Source organism: Arvicanthis niloticus, chromosome 5 (assembly GCF_011762505.2).
Source record: "Arvicanthis niloticus isolate mArvNil1 chromosome 5, mArvNil1.pat.X, whole genome shotgun sequence".
Lineage (NCBI taxonomy): Eukaryota > Metazoa > Chordata > Mammalia > Rodentia > Muridae > Arvicanthis > Arvicanthis niloticus.
Genome location: NC_047662.1, coordinates 45,860,993 through 45,880,150, shown reverse-complemented (window position 1 = coordinate 45,880,150; position 19,158 = coordinate 45,860,993). Strand labels below are relative to the sequence as shown.

The 19,158-nt window shown below is 41.8% G+C and overlaps 1 protein-coding gene across 6 annotated transcripts in view; it reads left to right on the top strand.

Moving 5' to 3' along the window:
• The window catches only part of Dab1 (DAB adaptor protein 1), a 1,102,742-nt gene that overhangs the window by 820,253 nt on the left and 263,331 nt on the right, over positions 1-19,158 (top strand). For all 6 annotated transcript variants that reach the window (XM_076934558.1, XM_076934561.1, XM_076934560.1 and 3 more), the window contains one exon: positions 7,497-7,698. In XM_076934558.1, the coding sequence (XP_076790673.1) occupies positions 7,632-7,698 (67 nt within the window). In that variant the 5' untranslated portion in view covers positions 7,497-7,631. The remainder of the gene's footprint in view (positions 1-7,496; positions 7,699-19,158) is intronic.

Sequence of the window (19,158 nt, the reverse complement as noted above, 5' to 3'; positions counted from 1 at the left end):
GATTAGACAAAGGCATATTCCAGCATTCCTGGCTTCTGGAGGCTGCAGGCCCTCGAACAGTGTCTCCTCCTGCCTATCCCTTCACAAAGCACACTTCCTCAGACCTTTCCCTTGTTCCTATTTCTGTCAACCTGTGGAATTAATTTCATTACTATCCCATTTTACAATTGTGCAATCTGATAAAATTATACATAGTCTAATTCTAGATTTTTCCCTAGAAAAGTGAAACTAACAGATATTACATAACAAGTAATTATTTATTTTTTTACATTAGTTTTGAAAAGGAGAAATATTTTTTGTTTATAAACCATTTTAAATGAGTTCAGCTTACATCTGTTTTGGCCTTTTTCAAAGCTCTGCTGCTTTGGGCCATCAAGATGGTTCAGAGTGGAAAAGGGCTTACTCTGCAAGCCTGGAGACCTGAGCTCTGTCCCTGGAAACCATATAAATGTTGGAGAGAGCTGATTTCATGAAGTTGTCCTTTGATTTCCACATGTGTGCTGAGACATACATGTCTGCCCTCATATCTCCCTTCTTCCCTCTCTCCCTCCTTTACTACCCCTCCCTCCCTCCTTCTCTCTCTTCCTCTCTGTCTGTCTGTCTGTCTGTCTGTCTCTCTCTTACACACACACACACACACACACACACACACACACACACACAAATAAATAATTTTAAAAACAGAAATATTTCTGCTGGTACTGTATGCTGGGATCTAAGCTAAGCAATAGTGTGTGTGTGTGTGTGTGTGTGTGTGTGTAAAATAGAAATCCTAAAATTGGCCAAAAAAAAAAAAAAATCAAGAAAGTAAAGGGATATGAGTTCACTTATGCCTTTTACTTAGGCTAACAATGATGTTTTATCTCATGTGATTTGTCATATACAGCTATTATGTTTTAGGTATTACATGCATATACACATGTGCATTTGCATGTACATAATTTTCTTCTAGATTATTTCAAAATACTCTAGACACTTGGCCCTTCTAAATATTCGATGTATTTCCCCCAAGAACAGATATATTCTCTTATATAACCATAGAAAAGTTGTCAAATAAATTTAACATTGATACAGTATTGAAACTTAATATAGTTTTAATTGTCACAAAGATTTCCACTGTGGTGTATCCTTTCTCTTCACGACATTACTGTGCACATAGATTATATCTTTGATGTGTTTTATTTATTTTTGTCAAAACTCTCTTTAGCCTTTCTTTGTGGTTTATTGCATTTTGGAGAACATAACCCCTCATTGCCTCCCAATTTGAAAGGTGTAACCTGAGCAGATACTTGGCCAGGAGGCTTAGCAGGGTCTGAAGAGCTGCATGTTCAGGCTGTACCTCCTCTGTGTCCTCTTTGTTGACATTGATCTTCATAATTTAATCGAGATGTTGTTCAACTCCTATTGCATGATTACAAATTTCCCCTAGGAACCCACAGATTAAGTGGGAAGACACTTTAAGACCTGCAGAGTACCATTCCTCATGAAAAATCCCCAGATCTACATTTGTTTAGGATTAGTATCTGACTAGTCTCTACTCTGGTGGCTGCAAAATGTCGCTGTATAGTTGTGTTTGCAGTTCTCCCTTGTTACTGTCATTTTGTGTTGGCATCCTTTCTGTACAAGGCAGCCTCCTAGCCATCCCCTTTGCTCACCTGTCAGCAGGGTTGGGCATATCTAGCATAGCTCCAGGGATTTAGACCTGACTGGGATGGTGAGGGACTAAAGAAACAGCAAACACACAGAAACACAGAAGAGCTAGGACCAGCTGGAGTGTGTGCTCAAACCTTAGCCTCCTGGAAGCTCAGCCAGTCTCTTATGTAGAGTTGAACAGAGATGCAGGGTTATTCAGCACTGTTAGACAAGAAATTGAGATGATTGTATTCAAGTTAAGGAAGAAGCAAGGTTTAGGTATAAAACTATACCAGTAGAAACAGTATCTGTAGAGGAACAAATTAGGCTGTAAATATCCAGGAGGTAGGGAAGCTATGAAGGATATTTTTTTCACATATTGTCAAGACTTGGTCCCTTGAGGAAAGCTTTGTATCCCTCTGAGTCTTAGGTCATGGGCTCCTTGATATGGTTGTGCTAATGTCAACTGCACACAGGACTGCTGGACTCAAATCACATTAAGTCTATGTCAACGTTAGCAGGACTTGACTCATGGGGGCCTTCTCTGCTTCCTACCAGTATAGAGTTATGGATTTCTGTTTTATTCAATGATGTATCATTTCCTGTCATCGTGCTGTTTAAAGCATTCTACCTGAGGCAGTCCTAAGACCTTTTCTCCTGTAGTTTTCCATTGAGCACTAGCTCACTTTTTGAAAGAACATGACATTTGTGCTGGTCTTGTTCCTAAATAATCCAGCCCCAGCTTCTTATAAAAATTGAAGGTAGAAGCCACCCTCCAAGTTGGGGGTATCTCACTGTCCCTGGGACTCTTTGCTTCTATGCCTTTTTAGGGTTGAAAACACACACACACACACACACACACACACACACACACACACACACACACACCATTTAGGTTTCATCTCCTGAAACCTCTAACTTAAAATTTGCTATGTTGCGTTCTTTCCTGCTTTACTCTTTCTATATACTCAAACATTTCTTCTTCTTTGCTGAGAACCTTGACTCCCGAGACACCTGTGCACTCCTTCCTTGCTCTGTAATGTGTCAGAAATAGTTTTGGATTTCTTTTGCCTGTAGCAACACAGAAAGCAGAAAAACCTTCTAAACAGGTTTTGCATTTCCTTTTAGACTTTGGATACTCTCTCTCTGCCCAAGACGGAGTGTTTGCAGTTAAACCACAGTTTCTTAAGTGACTTGGTTTATCTCTTCCATCCCAACTCTGCATCACTGGGTTTCTGATTCTCATGGCTCATACAACTGAAACCATCTGCTCCATTTTTTTCATGACCCCCCCCCAACTCCCTTTCCTGTTGATCTCCAGCTGTATAGAAGAACAGTGTACAAATTCTACAAAGAGCTACCAGCTGTCATTCTTTGTCATGACACTTCAACCTGCCACCTGGTCACTGCACCACCCAGTCCTCTTTTGTATAGAAGTCATCACTCTTTCCTGGCTTATTTACCCTGGTCCTTTTTTCAGAAGAGCTTTCCATTTAGATCTTGCAACAACAGCAGCAGCAGCAGCTACAAAAGGTGGTCTGCTTTACATATTGAGCTGGCTTTGTTGGGGAGGTGGACCCTCTCTTTTACTTTCACTTCCTTACGGTCTTGCAGTTTTTAATTTAGGGATGACGAAGCCAAAGCTGCATGCCTGTACCTTGCAAACATTTGTTCCTTGCTAAACTGGCCTGTTTTGTGCGCCTGCAGTTTGGACAACACTGAGGAAGATGTCCCGCAGTGCCAACCACGGTGATAATTAGGTGCAGTTTTCAGTGATACACATAAGGAGTGCTGATACTGAATGTCTTCATATTCCCAGGCACTCATTGTCTTATTCTTTTAGAAGGGAATATGTACCCTTCTTGGTATGTCATATAAGACTTGTATCAAGCTGAGGCCATTTTATTATGGCTTTTCAGCTGAGGTGCAAGTTTCATAGCATAAAATGAACCATTTAAAAATGTTTTTATTACATTTATCACAGATGATATTTGCAAATCCAGCCTTCATCCCCATCTAATTCCAAAAAAATTTTATCACCCCCCCCCGAAAATTGACCTTGGGTGCATTGAGCAGATTCTTTTACTATCAGCCTTGTCCAAACACCCACTGACCTGCTTGGAGCAGGGGGATTTACCTGTCTTAACCATTTCCTAGAAATGAAACCATACTCTACGCAGTTGTCTTTGTGTAATTCCTTTCCCTTGGCCAATGTGGCCAGGGTTCCTCCATGTTATAGCTTGCGCCTCTGCCATGTTCATTTTAACAGCTGAGTAATGGTCCATGGGGCAGAAGGACCACACAGTCCTCATTCATTCTTCCATGGATGTGCAGTGTGATGGGGGTGGAGACTGGCTTCTGCTTCATTCTAAGCCATGTATTTGCCATGTGACCTTGAATAAGTCCTCACATAACTGAGTTCCAATTTTCTTGTTTGCTGAAGAAAAATATGACATCTAACTCTTCATATTGATGAAATGATTGAATAAGAAATGTCTGAAAAGTTTATAGCCTCAGTAAGCCTTTTTACTGAAAGACTCTATGGTGGGGGAAAGAGCATATAAATTTGCATTATAGCTTGTGGTTATCCTTGTGTTTGCTCTGTTAGAGTTACCAAAACCTCCCTGCTTTGTTTTCTCGAGAAGAGGCATATCTGTCTCTTCTGTTTTGTGGTAGGGTGGGTTTAGCCCCCACACCATCTCTTCCCCAACACGGGATTTTACATTTCAGAAGCAGTTCACTAGACAGAATGTCTGTAGTGGAATGTTACATAATTCACATTTAGACTTGAAGAGCTCATTATAAAAAACCTGACACACTTCAGAAATATTAAATTACTGCAGATTGTGTGGAGCAAAGAAACATTATTGAAGCATTTCAAAATTCCAGACGAGCCTGAATTTAACTGATAGGGTTTCACAGCTTTTACTGGGGAAAATGATTTGAGTTGTCACATGGTTTCTGGCCCTGGGGGCCTTTAATCTCCTTAATTACAAAGAAATGAATTTCCTAAATAATTTGGAATTACTTCACAGAATTCGCTCAACCTCTGGCTTTTGGAAAATTAAAGGAGATGCCAGGCCCTTGCTGTGTGTGTTTTCCACTGCAGCTTCCCTATCTAAGTTTCCATTCAGAACGGCTCTGGTATTCCCCATCACTATTGATACAGGGAGGTACTTCAGAGGTTTACAAGTAATGCTCACAGTACTTGAATGTATCACATTTTGCCAAACAAGAGACTCTAGATGCCCAGGGAAAATGGAGAGGTACTAGATGTTGGCCTTTGAAGTGGAAAAAGAGAAAATAGTCCAAATTTTATCCATTTTCATAGGGAAGCTTTTGAGAATCTCTGAAATTTTATAAACCCATGTCTGTAAGCTCCTTTCTATATTTAGGGATTAGGTGTATACAACACCAGAAGAATGGGGAGATCTGATATCCTGCCACTTCCTGTACATTCTTCATTCTCAGAAAGCAGACTTAAGTTCACCCAGTTTTTCTTCCACCAGTGGTCTCATACTGGGCACAAGGTCTTGATTAAACCACACAAGAAACTGTCCTCTGGTTTATGAAGTGCTTGTCAAGAGGGTCTATTCGGCCGTCTTTCAGACCTGTGACAGGTGTGCTCTCACTCAGGTCCACAGTGACTTTGTTGACTGGGCAACATTAGCGCCAACATCTAGGAGGGAGGGAAACTGAGGCACGGAAGAAAGCTCAGTGGCTTCCTTGGTGTCACGTGGCTGCGTGGGCAGCTGTCAAAACTCTGAATTTAGCCAAACACAGTTTGGATGGAAGAGATTCCACTTTACTAAAGAACTCCGGGTGTTTCCCAACTGGACGGTCTTTTTGAAGTGAACCTCAAGGGGTTGGATGAATGCCAAGGCAGACCTAACAGAAAAGAGCCGATGGCGATCCGAGGCACGAGGGAGGGGTGGGAAGATGACCCCCAGTGAACCGCCTTCCTGCCAGACTTGAGCTTTCTTTCTTTCATTAGATTAATGAATTCCAGCCTCTGCCATTGCACATGACAAGCCTTCCTCCTGTTTAAAAAATACTCATGCATTTACTTCCGTGTTTGTACTACATGTGTTTATGGGGGTCCTTTCCACTGTGTGTTCAACAAAAGTGTTGTTCAGGATCCTGTAGAATACGGCTAATCCCATGCGCAGCTTTAATGAACGTAAACCAAAGTATACGACACTTGCCCCTTTGAGCCCCAGCTTGTCGAGCATTTGTGCCGTCTTTGGTTCTGGTCATGCACGTTGTCTTGCTGCTTTCCACAGCAGATGCTTTGTTAGGTTTTACTTCTTTGTGGAGTAGCAGCAGGCTACCAGAATTGCATGGTGTTTGTTTACACACAGTCTACGCTAGAGTCTAGTAAATATTTATTGCAATAAAGTGATAGATATTAAGAGTATGTCAATATGTGACCAATAATTGTGACTCTGCTGTACCCTATAGGATGCGTCTTTGAAAAGAAGGTGTAGCTATGTACATAATACTCTAAAAATGATGAAGACATTCTCATTTTTTAAATGTGTGGTTTCAGAAAGTCCATTCTACAAAGGCAATTATCTCTTTTCTTTACCTGTAACCTAGATCTTCTAATTCAAGTGCTTACATGCAGAGATAGTATCCTTTGAAAGAAACTAATTAGGTTATTTTTAAAAAATCTAACCAGGTATCATTGAATAAGGTGGACATTGCCTCACAATTAAGTTTAAATGTAATTTTATATGGCTTTCAAATTAAGCCTTATAGTTAAGCCATCTTTAATTGTTATGATTAAGAGGGTTAGGTCATTATTCTTTTTTGAGCTGCAACTGGCATTCAAGGCCAGTGCTCTTAGATTAAGCAGTTCCGATTCTGCAGAACGAGCTAAAAATTAGTTGTACAATTTCAAGACGAATTTCTAGTATCATTTTTTTTCTTAATATTGATAGTGGATAACTAGTGAGATGTTTATTCTCAGTGGATTCTCAGCTACAACTATCAGATAGGGGATGGGGAAAAACTATTGACAAAGGCAGTTTGTTTATTCAATTTAAATGAGATCTAAGGCGACAGTGCATGTGTAGCATTGAGGTCAGCGTATTGAGCGTGTCTAGTAAGTGCATAGTAAATGCTAGCTTTAATTGAAGTGTCTGTTGTTGTAATCATTGTCACTCTCACCCTAATGGCATCTATTCTTCATAATACTCAGTATTGGGTAATGCATGTTCAGGAGAGATGGAGTGAACAAAACGTGGGCCTCCCATTCCTGTCCCCTTTCCTTTCTTTCCCCACATTAAATGCTTGTCTGCCCTTACAGCTAAGGGAAAAGCTGACATAAAAATTGGCTTGCTGCAAACTTCCTCAGCCCCATTTGTCACCTTACCCTTGGAGCCCAATTGCATGTCAACTCTATGTCCCCTCTGATGCCTGCCAGTGAGGGACAGACTGCAGGTCACTCCCCTATGATCTGCCTTAGCTGTTCAGGCTCTGATCAAGCTTGGCTGATGGATGGGTGGCCTGTTGTTGGAAATGTTTCCACAGGGCTGGTCAGGAAATATGTCTTTGTGATATTTTCTGGGTGGCATCTACTGCTTGACCATCAGGAACATGGGCAACAAAGAGGTGCGGGTTGCTTCTTTTGAAAATTTAAATTTCTTAGTTTGTTAAACCACTTTGCAGAGAATGTGCTCATTCTCACTGTGGTATAAACCCCCCCATCCACGGCCTCGTAAGCTCAGATTGAGATGAACACATTCATCCACAAAGACTAAGATGTTCTTCCTGTTGTGTGCTCGCTGGTTCATTTCCTCACATTTCTCATCAGCCCAGAAGGACCATGATTCTGACTATTTTCTGGTTTTGATTTGCAGCACTCCGACAGAGTGAATGACATGCACGGCGTGGGGTGTCCTTTCTGAAGGGAGGAGCCTTTCTCTTGGAGAGGATCCTCAATGAGCCTGGCCGAGGCCCGGGGTCTGTGTGAAGAGGACTAAGGATTAAGTAGGATGTCAACTGAGACAGAACTTCAAGTAGCTGTGAAAACCAGCGCCAAGAAAGACTCCAGGAAGAAAGGTAGGGCTAACCATGCACCTTTCACAAGGCTTGCTTCTCTGTGTTAACTCTAGAATGATAGATAAACAGAGCTGTGCAGCAAGTGTTGTTTTTATGTTGACTTTGTACTCATGTTTTGATGGCTATTATTGGCCAGGTACAATTTCTAGTTATTTTTGTAAGACACAGGGCCCTTCTGCTTATGTCCTCTAGCCACTTCTCCATCAAGGTCAACCCCTGTTGGCCTCAGCCCCCACCTCTGCTCCCACTCCAACTTTCTCCCTGCTGCATTTGTCTTTTGCATACTGCCCTGCTTCTCAAACTGACCACACCAGGCTCCTGAGGGCTGGTTACAGCACACTGTGGAGTCCATTCCTAGTAAGTGCCAAGTGTCTGCAGACTGCACTGCTAATGAGCTCCCAAGTGATGCCGGTCTGGAGGCCACACTGAAAACCATGGAACCATCAACAGAACGCCTGTTCTTGCTCATTGCCTTTCCTTCATGGATCAGTACCTGTTGTCCAGGCTGGGTTTTGTGCAACCTCCTGAGCCTTTTCTCAGTCCCCAGTGGAGATGGCGGCTTCTTTGCTTTGCTTCAGTTGCATTTTTGTAGTGTCTCACTTTATTGAAAATGTCTTGTCTTTTTATGCGTCATCTGGAGTAGCAACTCTTAGAGCTAGTCCCTGTGCTCACCACAGAACTCTCAGCACATGGGAAGTACATAAGAGAAAGTACACCGATAACTAGTGATGAGGATTGATATGGCTAGAGTCTCTTACAAAGATCATTCTATTGTTATGCATACTTTGGAGGGAAAGTTGGTTCCATGGCTTTATGAGTATGCCTATTGCTAAGTGTGTACCCTTTGGTGGTTAGAAGTGTGCTTATGTTCTCTCTCTCTCTCTCTCTCTCTCTCTCTCTCTCTCTCTCTCTCTCTTCCTCTCTCCCCCTCGCACTCTGTGTGTGTGCGCCTTTGTGTATGTGTGTGATGAATGTTGTGTGTTATATGTGTTATGCATATATGTGTATGTTATGTGTATATGTACGTGTTGTGGTGTGTGTGTGTGTGTGTGTGTGTGTGTGTGTGTGTGTGTGTGTGTGATTATCCCCATGGTGTCAGTTCCTCTCCTCTGTCTTCTCAGCTGTATACAAGGAGTTTAGAAGAGTTCTATTTGGATTTGAAATCTTTGTGGGTTTGCAAATCAGGATGCCCTTGGTTTCTGTGTGCCTTCAGTGATTTGTTGGAGGCATCACTGTGGCTGCCTGATCATGTTTTGTGATGGCATCTGTCTGGCACCTGAGAAGCGCCGGGCATAAATGGAATGCACATTCAGCCCCTGGGCTATCAGAACTCCAGGGCGGACTATAAATTTTGTGTTTGATGTTTATATGAAACACAAATATTTTGGAGACAGTCTGTTTTATTGCCTGAAACTTCATGTAGACCTTGCTTTTTATGCCTCCCAGTCTGAGAATAATAGACAAAAAGCAAATGGGCAAGGGAACAGGTCTTGAGAGACTGCTCTGTGGGGAGAAGGTTGTAAAGTCTGGCGGGCTCTAGAATTCAAATGCTTTTGCAGTCGAAACTGATAAGTTGTATTTTTGCTTCAAAATTAACCTTTCCACTAAACTTATGCTCTTGAATGTTTAATGACTTAAAATTGTATCCTAGAGAGTATTTTAATGTGCAAATCTCAGCAATCTGAAGAGAGAATTTTTAGGCTTTTCAGCGCACTAATTTAAGGACTCGGACCTGATAGAAGAGTTAAGGCGGCCCTTTTACATTCTCCTCGCCTTCACCTCCTCAGAATCTCCATGGCTAACATAAAATATATTGGAGGAGTATCGCTTCTTTCTGAGATTGTGGAGTCTGGGGAGGCAAGCCCCAAGTTCATGTTCTGACTGTGCCACTCCCTCCACACTTGTTCTTAGACCAGTGGGTCCACCTCCCCAGCCTCATTTTCCTCTCCTGCAAAATAAGCTATGGTAGGTAGTATATACTCAGAGGCTGACTGTATCAGTTAATTTAAGTAAGGCAAATAAAATCTATAGCTTAGAACCTGGCATATGTTAAGTGGTCAGCCAATACTAACAGGCGATTTTCTAAGTGTAATTGATTAGTAAGGACCCTGACTGTGGCCTTACCAAAACCATCATAAGCGCAACATAAACGGGGCAGGATTTGAATACATTCTGGTGTAGCTGATGTGGAGGCTTCTGTCATTAGCTCACTTGGATTCTAGTGCGAAATGAACCTCTACTTGATTATATAAATTGAGGTTGGAACTCACCCACTTTGGGCAGTTCTATTCCATAGATATGGGATCTTGAGAGAGGGAAACGCCAACAATCCTTCAGTGGGTCAGATGAGCTGTGATAGTTGTTGTTAATGGTCAGTTTGACAGAACTGCGAATCATGTGGGAAATGAGACTCTACTTGAGTACATAAGTTGAGGTGGGAACCTACCCACCGTGCCAGGTTCCATTACCTAGGTATGGGATCTTGGACTATGTAAGAGTAGAGAATGTGAGCTAAGCATTCATTGCTCTCTTCTGACAGCAGATACAATGTTACCGGCTGCTTCAACCTCCTGTTGCCTTGATTTCCCCACTCAGATTGATTATATCTTGATCTGTGAGCTAAAACAAACTTTCTCCCTTCTGTTGCTTTTTTACAATAGGAATTTTAAAGTAGTAATAAAAAGAAACTAACAGTCAGGCTAGGGCTAGAACCTGGGAATGTCTCCTTGGCTGGAGCACTTTCAGCTCAACAGATTCCAAACACCTTCTAGTTTTAGCATTAGCCCCATTGACCTGCCTGTCTTTGTTTTTCCTCCCCTTACTTGAAGCAAAGCCTTCCGGGAAGAGTTGGTGCTCCTCTTGCATGATAGCCATTTCAGATAAGCTCTCCCTAATGAGCCTAAATCTTATGGTTGCTCCTTTGCATATACAAAAATATCATGTACATCAGGAGAGTTGTTTCCATTCATTGGATTGTTGAAGTCATTACAGTGTACACATGCTGTGGGGTTTTTCTGTGTCTCAGTGCTATGTGGTGAGAGGAATGAAACATTCCAAGGATTTTACTAGTTAATGGACAGGGCCATGGACACTGGAGCCAGGTAAACCTCTGGTGCTACTCTGTCTTGGTAGTTGTTTTGTTTTGTTTGTTTGTTTTCATAATGAAGCAATTGTTTACTTTCTTCACTGACTTTGAGCTATTCACACTTTAAAGTGCTTCAAACCAAGGATTTTGTTACATGATGACATAAATCTCCCTGAGGTTGGTCAGTAAAGCTCATGGATGCAGGTTTTGGAGAATGTGGAAATGGTTTCAGGCCAGCCAATCTTGATGGTGATATGGTGGCTCTCTCATCATATGCCATGCAGTGGGAAGAGGCTTCTGTGTTTTCTGAAGTCACTGATCCTGAATTTGTTAACAGATACTGCTCTGAGTATAGTCATTCTCTGAAGACAAACTCATCCCCAGAGGCTGACTGGGTGCCCTAGATTAAAGCCTCATTCTAACTGGTTCTCTTGAAGAAATCTGGGTTTCCTCAAACTGCCATGTGTCCCTCTAGCAGCATAGCCCTTAGGGCAACACATCAAACCGTTTGCCATGTGGTCCTGTCTCCTTTCCTCTACCTCGATGTAGCTGAGCCACACTGATCTCCAGGTTCGAGGATGTACCTCTGTGACCTTAGTGGAGATGGTACTCTTGTGTGGATCATCTCCCTCATCCTGGCCACTTGTTACTCATGTTCACATTCTAGCATGCAGAAACCATTGCACTGGGCCATTATCCTTAACCTTTCAAGCCTCTTTGCATCCTCAGTTAATGAATCACTATTATCAGCATGTGTGACAAGTTGCATGTCTTTCTAACCCATTAATTCTTTATCTCCTAACTGTCCTTTTCCTAGAGGTACTCCAAGCTAGCTCTTATCTCTCATCTGGAATGTTCTGTAGTCTCCTAAGTGTGTTCTGAGATTTCCTGCATTAGACATCTCCAACCTTGTGTTGATTTGATCAGGAGATTTGATCATGTCTGTCTGCTTTAAACCTGCAGTGAGAGGCTCCCGATACCTCAGCTTATCTCGACGTCTAAGAAGCCGAGTGTCCTCGCCCTTCTTTATCTTTCCACGCACATCCCCTTCCACTCTTCGTAATCATAGTTCATACAGAGGCTCAAGCAAATGAATTTCAATGTACTCATCCTACTGTGTTGCTTTTACTTCGGGGGATTTGCACATGCCTTTTCTTCTCCGAGGAAGAAATCCTTCTTTATTTTTTTTTCAAAGCTAACCCCATGTATGTAGTTTCAAGTTAGATGTTTTTCCCTCTAGAAATACTTGGTGATCTGTTACTCCTCTCCCATCTCATCCTGGGGCTTTCAAACTACTCCTACTAATAATTACAACATGTTCATTTAAGGGATGTATGTATTTTTTCTTCCTCTTTTCACTTACAAGGCTCAGAGTTCTGAAGGGACTATTTAGTCACTCGTCTCTGCCACTGAGCACTGAAGTTTCAGGTAAAAGGGATGCAGCAGTGTTTAAAGTATCCCCATAGGAGTGCAGGAATGAATTCAGAATGATAAGGCTCCTCTGCTTCTCTAGTCTAGGTCCAACAGCATTGGTCACCACTCAGGTTGCCGCATTGGCTGCAGTTCTTCACTCATCTTCTAACTATTTCTCAGCCTTTACTGTCGACTGTGGGTTCCTCACACAGCACTTGGTACGTGGTGTAGGTTCGTTCAGTGCTCAGTGAGTAAATTTTCATAAAGTAAGCAGGGGAAGGGTTTGCATAAAGAGAAAGGAAAATAAAATTTAAAAAAAAAAAGAATACAAACATCTCTCAGAAGCACTTTGCCTCCTGAGGTTCTTGTTATGTGACATTCAAAATTCTTGCCATTCCGGGAGTTTCTCCTCCTGTCTGGATGTGTGTCCAATCATGTCTGGTGCTGTAATTTAGCATGATGTGGCCCATATTGGTAGTGAGAGCTATACGATTTGCTGTATTAGTTCATCCCACTGCTTCATTAAGCTCAGTGTGCTGCCTCTGGCAGTGGCTGGGCCTGAATTTTGATGTTTGGGAAGAACAAAGCCCTTCATTTTAGCCCTGTAAGTCCTCAAGAGAGCTGGGAGTCAGGTTAAGTGTATGCGCCTTCTCAGAGTTAGAGGGTCTGTGTCTTTGCACATAATCAACAAATGGCCTAGAATATGGGGCTTTGTTATTTCTGTGAGTTTGCTTAGCAGATGTATTCAGGTGTTCGGGGATTTCAGAAATCTCTCTTTCTGTAGCATGGTCAGAGGACACCTGCTGCAATCCTACGTGTGTCTACATAGCCCATCAGGAGAGCACCACAGAGGTCAAAGATGGCAGCAGAGAATACAGTAACTTAAATTATCTTCACAAAGAGGGCTGGAGAGATGGCTTAGTGGTTACACACACTTGTTGTTCTTTCAGAAAAGCCAGATTAGGTCACTATGAAGAGCACATACTCTCCACAGGCACTAAGTTGCATGTGTCATATGAGACATACACACACACACACTTTTAGGTGAAGCACCTAAATATATAAAATCTTAAAAAATCTGAAAGGAAATCTCACTTTTCCAAAGCTTTGAAAGTGAGTTATGTGTTTGATAGTATTATTTTCCAGATGAGGAAATGTGTGCTCCTAAGTTGAGGTGTTCAGGGTGACCCAGCATGCATATAGAAAACAATCATCTTAGATGTCAAGTCTAAAGGATCCATTGCACAGTATGTATGCACTATACCATATAGAAGTCACTCTGTTTCACTGCTTTCCAGCAGTGACTGTTGAGCAAAGCCTCAGCAAAAACTCAGGTCCCACGGGCTTCCTTCCCACTGTGAAGCAGTAACTTTAAATTCTGTTTACCTTCGTAAAGAACCTATTTGTGATTGTAGATTCTTCCTTCTGTTTTGGGAGCGCCATCATTTGAGTCTTTTACCTCCCTTTGGCTGGTCATATTGCTTTAGGGAGGACTTGCATGCTAATTGTTAAATCAGAGGCATGAAAAGCCACACAGGAACCCACACATTGGACGGAGCCCAGCAGATGATGAATAGCAGACCTGAATCTTATCATGTATTTCAGGATGATGTACGGTGCTGTTGGAAACTGCCTTTGACAAATGTGCACGGGAAGGGGAATTATCTCCAACAATGAAAAATGTTCTTATTATGTGATCCTAAAAAGGATCAGGACCCCTATCATTGGGAAGATGATCATCCCTGTATCCCTTATTAACAGCAGTACAGAAGTGTGTGGTAAAGACATTGGACATTGCATGGAGGTGGTGATGGATAACATGGGTGTTGAAATCAGGTCAGACGGAGGAAGGCTGCTTGATGGTTGATAGCAGGTCCAAAGCTTGCAACTCAGTAAGGTCTCTTTTAGCCCTCACTTCATGAGGATCTATGATATTTGTTTCTGTCAGTATCCGATAGCTTTTAGTTAAGTTCAATGTTACACTTTAACTAGTAGAAAGTACATAAGTTGGTAAGGAATAAAACAGATGCGCAAGTGATTTTTTTGATACTTATTTTAATTTTCTTTTCATAATTTGCACCCCTATGTTGACCCCTGTGTTGAACCTGTAAAAGTCATGGAGATTCAGCAACTCTGGTCCACAGCCAGAAGTCGCGGAAGTTGGGATTTAAACCTGAGAAGTCTGTATTCATCTCATGCTTTGTTGACCATAGTATCCTCTGGTGAAAAACCTGGGATTCAGAGTGATGGATCAGATGAGCGTGTATCGAATGGTGGAAGGAGCCCTAATTCATTTGTTTACACAGAGCAGTGCTGTCCATGTTTTTGAAGTTGGGACATAGCATTGCCATCTACAAATTGACCTCTACTGTATTCACAGTTATCCTAGAACAGAACATACCTGTCCTGTTAGCATCAAGTGGGCATATCTGCAGGAAGTGATCCAGAAAGGTTAGTTGATTTAAGAATGCTAAAGTATTAACTTAGTGAAATACAAGGCTCTATGAAATTTTTAATTCCTGTCTTCTTTCTCTTCCTATTGTTTAATTGTCTGCCATTTCCCCCCATTTGTTTCCCATATTTATTTAAAATGTTTTATAAAAGCCAGGCAGAATGATGGCCCTACATGCCTGTGATCAGGTCTTGGTCTCAAGGATCTTAAAGATGTGCTATAAATGATGAAAAACTATGAGGCAGTTGTAGTTGCTTGCAGTAAGCTGAAATCACATAGCAGAAGAAACCAATCATCCATTGGCTTCCCGGGGGTTAAGAGATTTAAATAAAGGTCCTTGGGGTTGAGATTGCTGTTAAGCAGTCCTTTGAATGCTTTGTGAAATGCTCACCATTTCACAGACATTGTCTACCCATTACTCTTAAAGCATTTACATGGGTACTGAGAACAGCAAAGCTCACCCTTTCCCCAAAGACAGACAGACCAGCAAATCAGACATCTCCTTGAATGCTAACTTGTTCTCTCTCCTTCATCACGGCAGTGCCTTGAAGTTAGTATATTTTATACATTTTGTATTATGCACAGGGTCTGGTACACAGTATGCATTCATTATGCATCTGTTGAACAGTAGATCAGCCTTCATTATATAGGCAATTCTTTGGCCTTTGGCTTATATTTTCCTAGAATGGGCCATTTATATTCCATTAGTTTTTCTTTAATGTTTTGAAATAATCATTGCTGTGGTTTCCCCTCCTGTTCTCAAAGCAATAGATTACAAATAGATTTTTGTATTATTTGCCAATGTAGATCAATTTTAATGGCTGCCTCGAGTGTGCTGGGGGTGTTTGTAGCCCCGGCACTCCTTCAGCGAACAGTTAACTCTCAAGTACATTTCTCTCTGGTGCTTTTTGTCTGCACATGAGTATATGCAGAGATGCATGCAAACATGTGTAATCGAATCCTGTTCTGCATTTACCTCTGTATAAAAAAAAAAAAGTGATGATCATTTTTAAGCATGGCAAATGATGTACTTCCTTTTGATCTTTTCTCACAGAATCTCTGTCCTTACCCTTGTACCAGTGTTGTCATTTTTCACTGGTCCATTTTGAGTTTTATCAAACATTCCTCAAGGTATGTAGAACGTAGAACTCTTTTTAATAGTTGACATCACCTTCTGTCCTTGGGTGGTTCATTGAGGACTGTGTGGTGCAGCAGGGAGGATAGATCTTGTTTGTCTACAAGGAGAAGAAAGCAGCTGTGGGCTGGGTGCCCCTTAGCTGGATCCAGTACTCTAGTGTGGTGCTAGCATCAAGATTCACCAATGGATGCCTGTGAGACTGAGTGCTTTTTGCAGTTCAAATCTTCTAACCCCAGCTTATCAACTTTAATATGCTGTCTTGGTGCCTTGATTTTTTTTTTTTTTTTTTTTGGTTCATCTATTTTAATGTGATGGAATGTAAAAAATTGAGCTCAGTTTTGTTTCCTTACAATGACTTTCGAGGATTTGGGCTGATAACCTATCCTTCGCCTCTCAGGGATTCGAATTTTAAACACCCCCCAAATACATTTTTCTGATATCTGCCATCAAGTGATTAGAGCAACTATTTAGTTCTGGTCTTCTTTCCTGTTCTTAGTAGATTTATTTTCTCTCCTTAGAATTCTCCTCTCACGCTCTGTGTCTGGGAGACTGGAGATGTCATTTAAACATTGCTTATTAGGATTCCATTATTTGCCTCATATACAGTCAGCTAAATCAAAAAGTCAGGCAGTGTTTTTAAATTGCAAATTTAAATGACAATTTATAGACCAGGTCTACTGGAAATTTTCTGTCCTTGGCATCCATCAATGCCTATGGGTGTATAGTTTTATGTTCTCCCCCCTCCCTCTTTCCTCCCCCTCACCTCCCACCCGACCCCTGCATGCACATTACACCAGAAAGCTCAGAACTGCTTTAAAGGAAACAAAATATAGCTCTCAGTTGAAAGGACCTGTGGACACCCAGTCCCAGACTTTATTTAACTGTTAGTTCCTCCTTCCCCTTGCTTATGCCTTAAAGAAGGAGCTTGCATTTGCCACTTTTTAAAAAAGTGTTTTCAAGCTATGGTTTAAATTCATAAATACATATACACATACACATTCACATAGACACAGACATACACATATCCACTGAATGCCAATGAAGTACCAGCTTCAAGTGTCTGGGTTAGTCTTCATAAAACAAAACAGAACAAGACAAAAACAAACAAACAAACAAACAAAACAATGTGACACTCATATCGTTGTTGATATTTATTGAGTGTTTATTATTCACCAGACTCTATTCTGTGGGTTTCTCCCCTTAACATGTGTAACATAATCATCTTGGGTGCGTATAAAAGGGCTTGAAATTCATGGGAGATGACAGTGAATTATTGAGCGCTGAAGGTCAAGCAGGACAGAGCTTTTTTGCTTTTGCCTTAGAACACTTTTGACCACATCAGCCCATTTTCATTTGCAGAGGGGGAGGATTTGGAGTCTGTATGGTTTCTCTGTTTCATAAAAATGACAAGTTGAAAAGTCTTCTCACTATGCCTTGCTGAGTTTTAATTTTTAGCAGATTGGGTTAGAAGAGGCAGCTTTAAACCTTGAAATCATCTTCATTTATCGGTCCATTTTCTCTGGGATCAGAGTAGATTGGCAAAGCATTATGATCTTCCATTTCAGAGTTGAAGGATTATCCATCCTGATGGATGAAATCATCTCTAAAATCCTTCTGAAACTGGTTGAGGGGTTGGTCCGTTTCAGAAAATGCCTGTGGTCCCAGCAACCTTAGAAATGAAAATTAACAGGATAAAGTTTGCATCTTGAAGACCTGCACTTAAAGGGCGAGCCCACTGCATCTATTTTATCAGACTTTCCCACCTATAGCAAGAACTAGAGTGTCCTCTCTGTTTGATTTCTACTCAGCAGCCTCCAGTGCCAAAGGCAGAGGGCCAGGTTTTGTTCAGATATAGGAAGGAAAGTCTTGGGGAGCTGAGCAGCCTCTCAAGCTGATGGGGAAAAGTGGAGAGGGAGTCTTCAGCTCACAATGCAGGTTTACTCTGGGTGAAGGAAATGGAAGGAAGGAAGGAAGGAAGGAAGGAAGGAAGGAAGGAAGGAAGGAAAGAAAGAAGGAAAGAAGGAAAGAAAGAAAGAGAGAAAGAAAGAAAAAAAGAAAGAAAGAAAGAAGGAAGGAAGGAAGGAAGGGAGGAAGGAAGGAAGGAAGGAAAGAAGGAAAAGGGAAGGAACCTAGGTTGAGTGATACACCTGAGAGGCTGAAGTGTTCTGCTAAGGAAACTTCAGGAAGACCATTGGTGAGTCTTTGAGCCAAACTCCCTCTTTTTCCTACATTGGTCCTTCAGAGGCCAGGAGTGGTCCCTGGGAAACACAGTGCTGGAGCAGCTGTGCAAGTAGACATCTAGGGGCAGCTCTTGTTCCATTTATCGAGTTCTTCCTGTGTGGTAGGAATGTTGTAGGACACATGCTCATGGGCCACATTCGAACGAAAGGATTCATCCACACTGTATGCACATACTAGAAATTTCTGAGACACCCTTTCACATCTCCATCTTCTCCCTCCCACCACAGACAGACTAACCAGATAGATTGCTCTCCACAATCACCCATGCCTCAGAGGTAAAGGAAAGGTGGGCAAGTGGGTGTCAACTATGCTGCTGACAGAAATTGGGTTACTAGCTTCTCTGGCAAGTTGGTTCAGTAATTCCTAGAACATGTTAACCTTTCCTGATCTACAAGGACTGGAAAATAAAAAAAGAGGGAGAGAAAGCAGTTAGTACGTATTATCCAAGGTGAAAGCCCCGGTGTCATCTTTGTACCACTTCCAAAGGAAGGGCATTTAAAGGCTAGGTGGGCAGCATGGTATTTTGAGGATTGGGGTATAACACTGAAGAGCTAAGCTGAGGTCTAGTTAGAGGAGCAGTTGACAGCTTCTATGCTTTAGCTCTCTGCTCAGCTGTGCACATTCCTGTATCTGTCTCCATGGTTCTTTCTCGACCCTTGCCTGTGCAGCCCAAAGCTGCCACCGAATAGATACCCAGTAAATGTTTACAGAACAGACAGTCATCCAGATGGAATAATGGTTGCCCTAGGCAGTGAGAAGTACTTCCTGGTGGCAATAGGAAGCAGTCATCCTGTCCAAAAGCAATTGGGTTTTTTTTGTTTTTTGTTTTTTTTTTTTTTTTTCCCTTCAAAGTGTGGGCAGAAGTAAGATCCCACGGTGGCCTTCATGTACGATCATGTGATACATTTCTTTGATCCCAAACTCCTGTAGGGTTTGAATCTTCGGGAGCTGCAGCAGCTGCCCACTTAATGACTGTCCAGTGCCCAATACCTTAATGCAAATTAGCTTAGGAAAGATGAAAATGTTGGGGACTTAATGAGCTAAGCCAGCACCTGTTCACTCAGCACTTGGACAACATCCTTTTGAGCTGCTTAAGCTAAGGAGGTGGTATCAAACTTGTGAGTTCTCTGG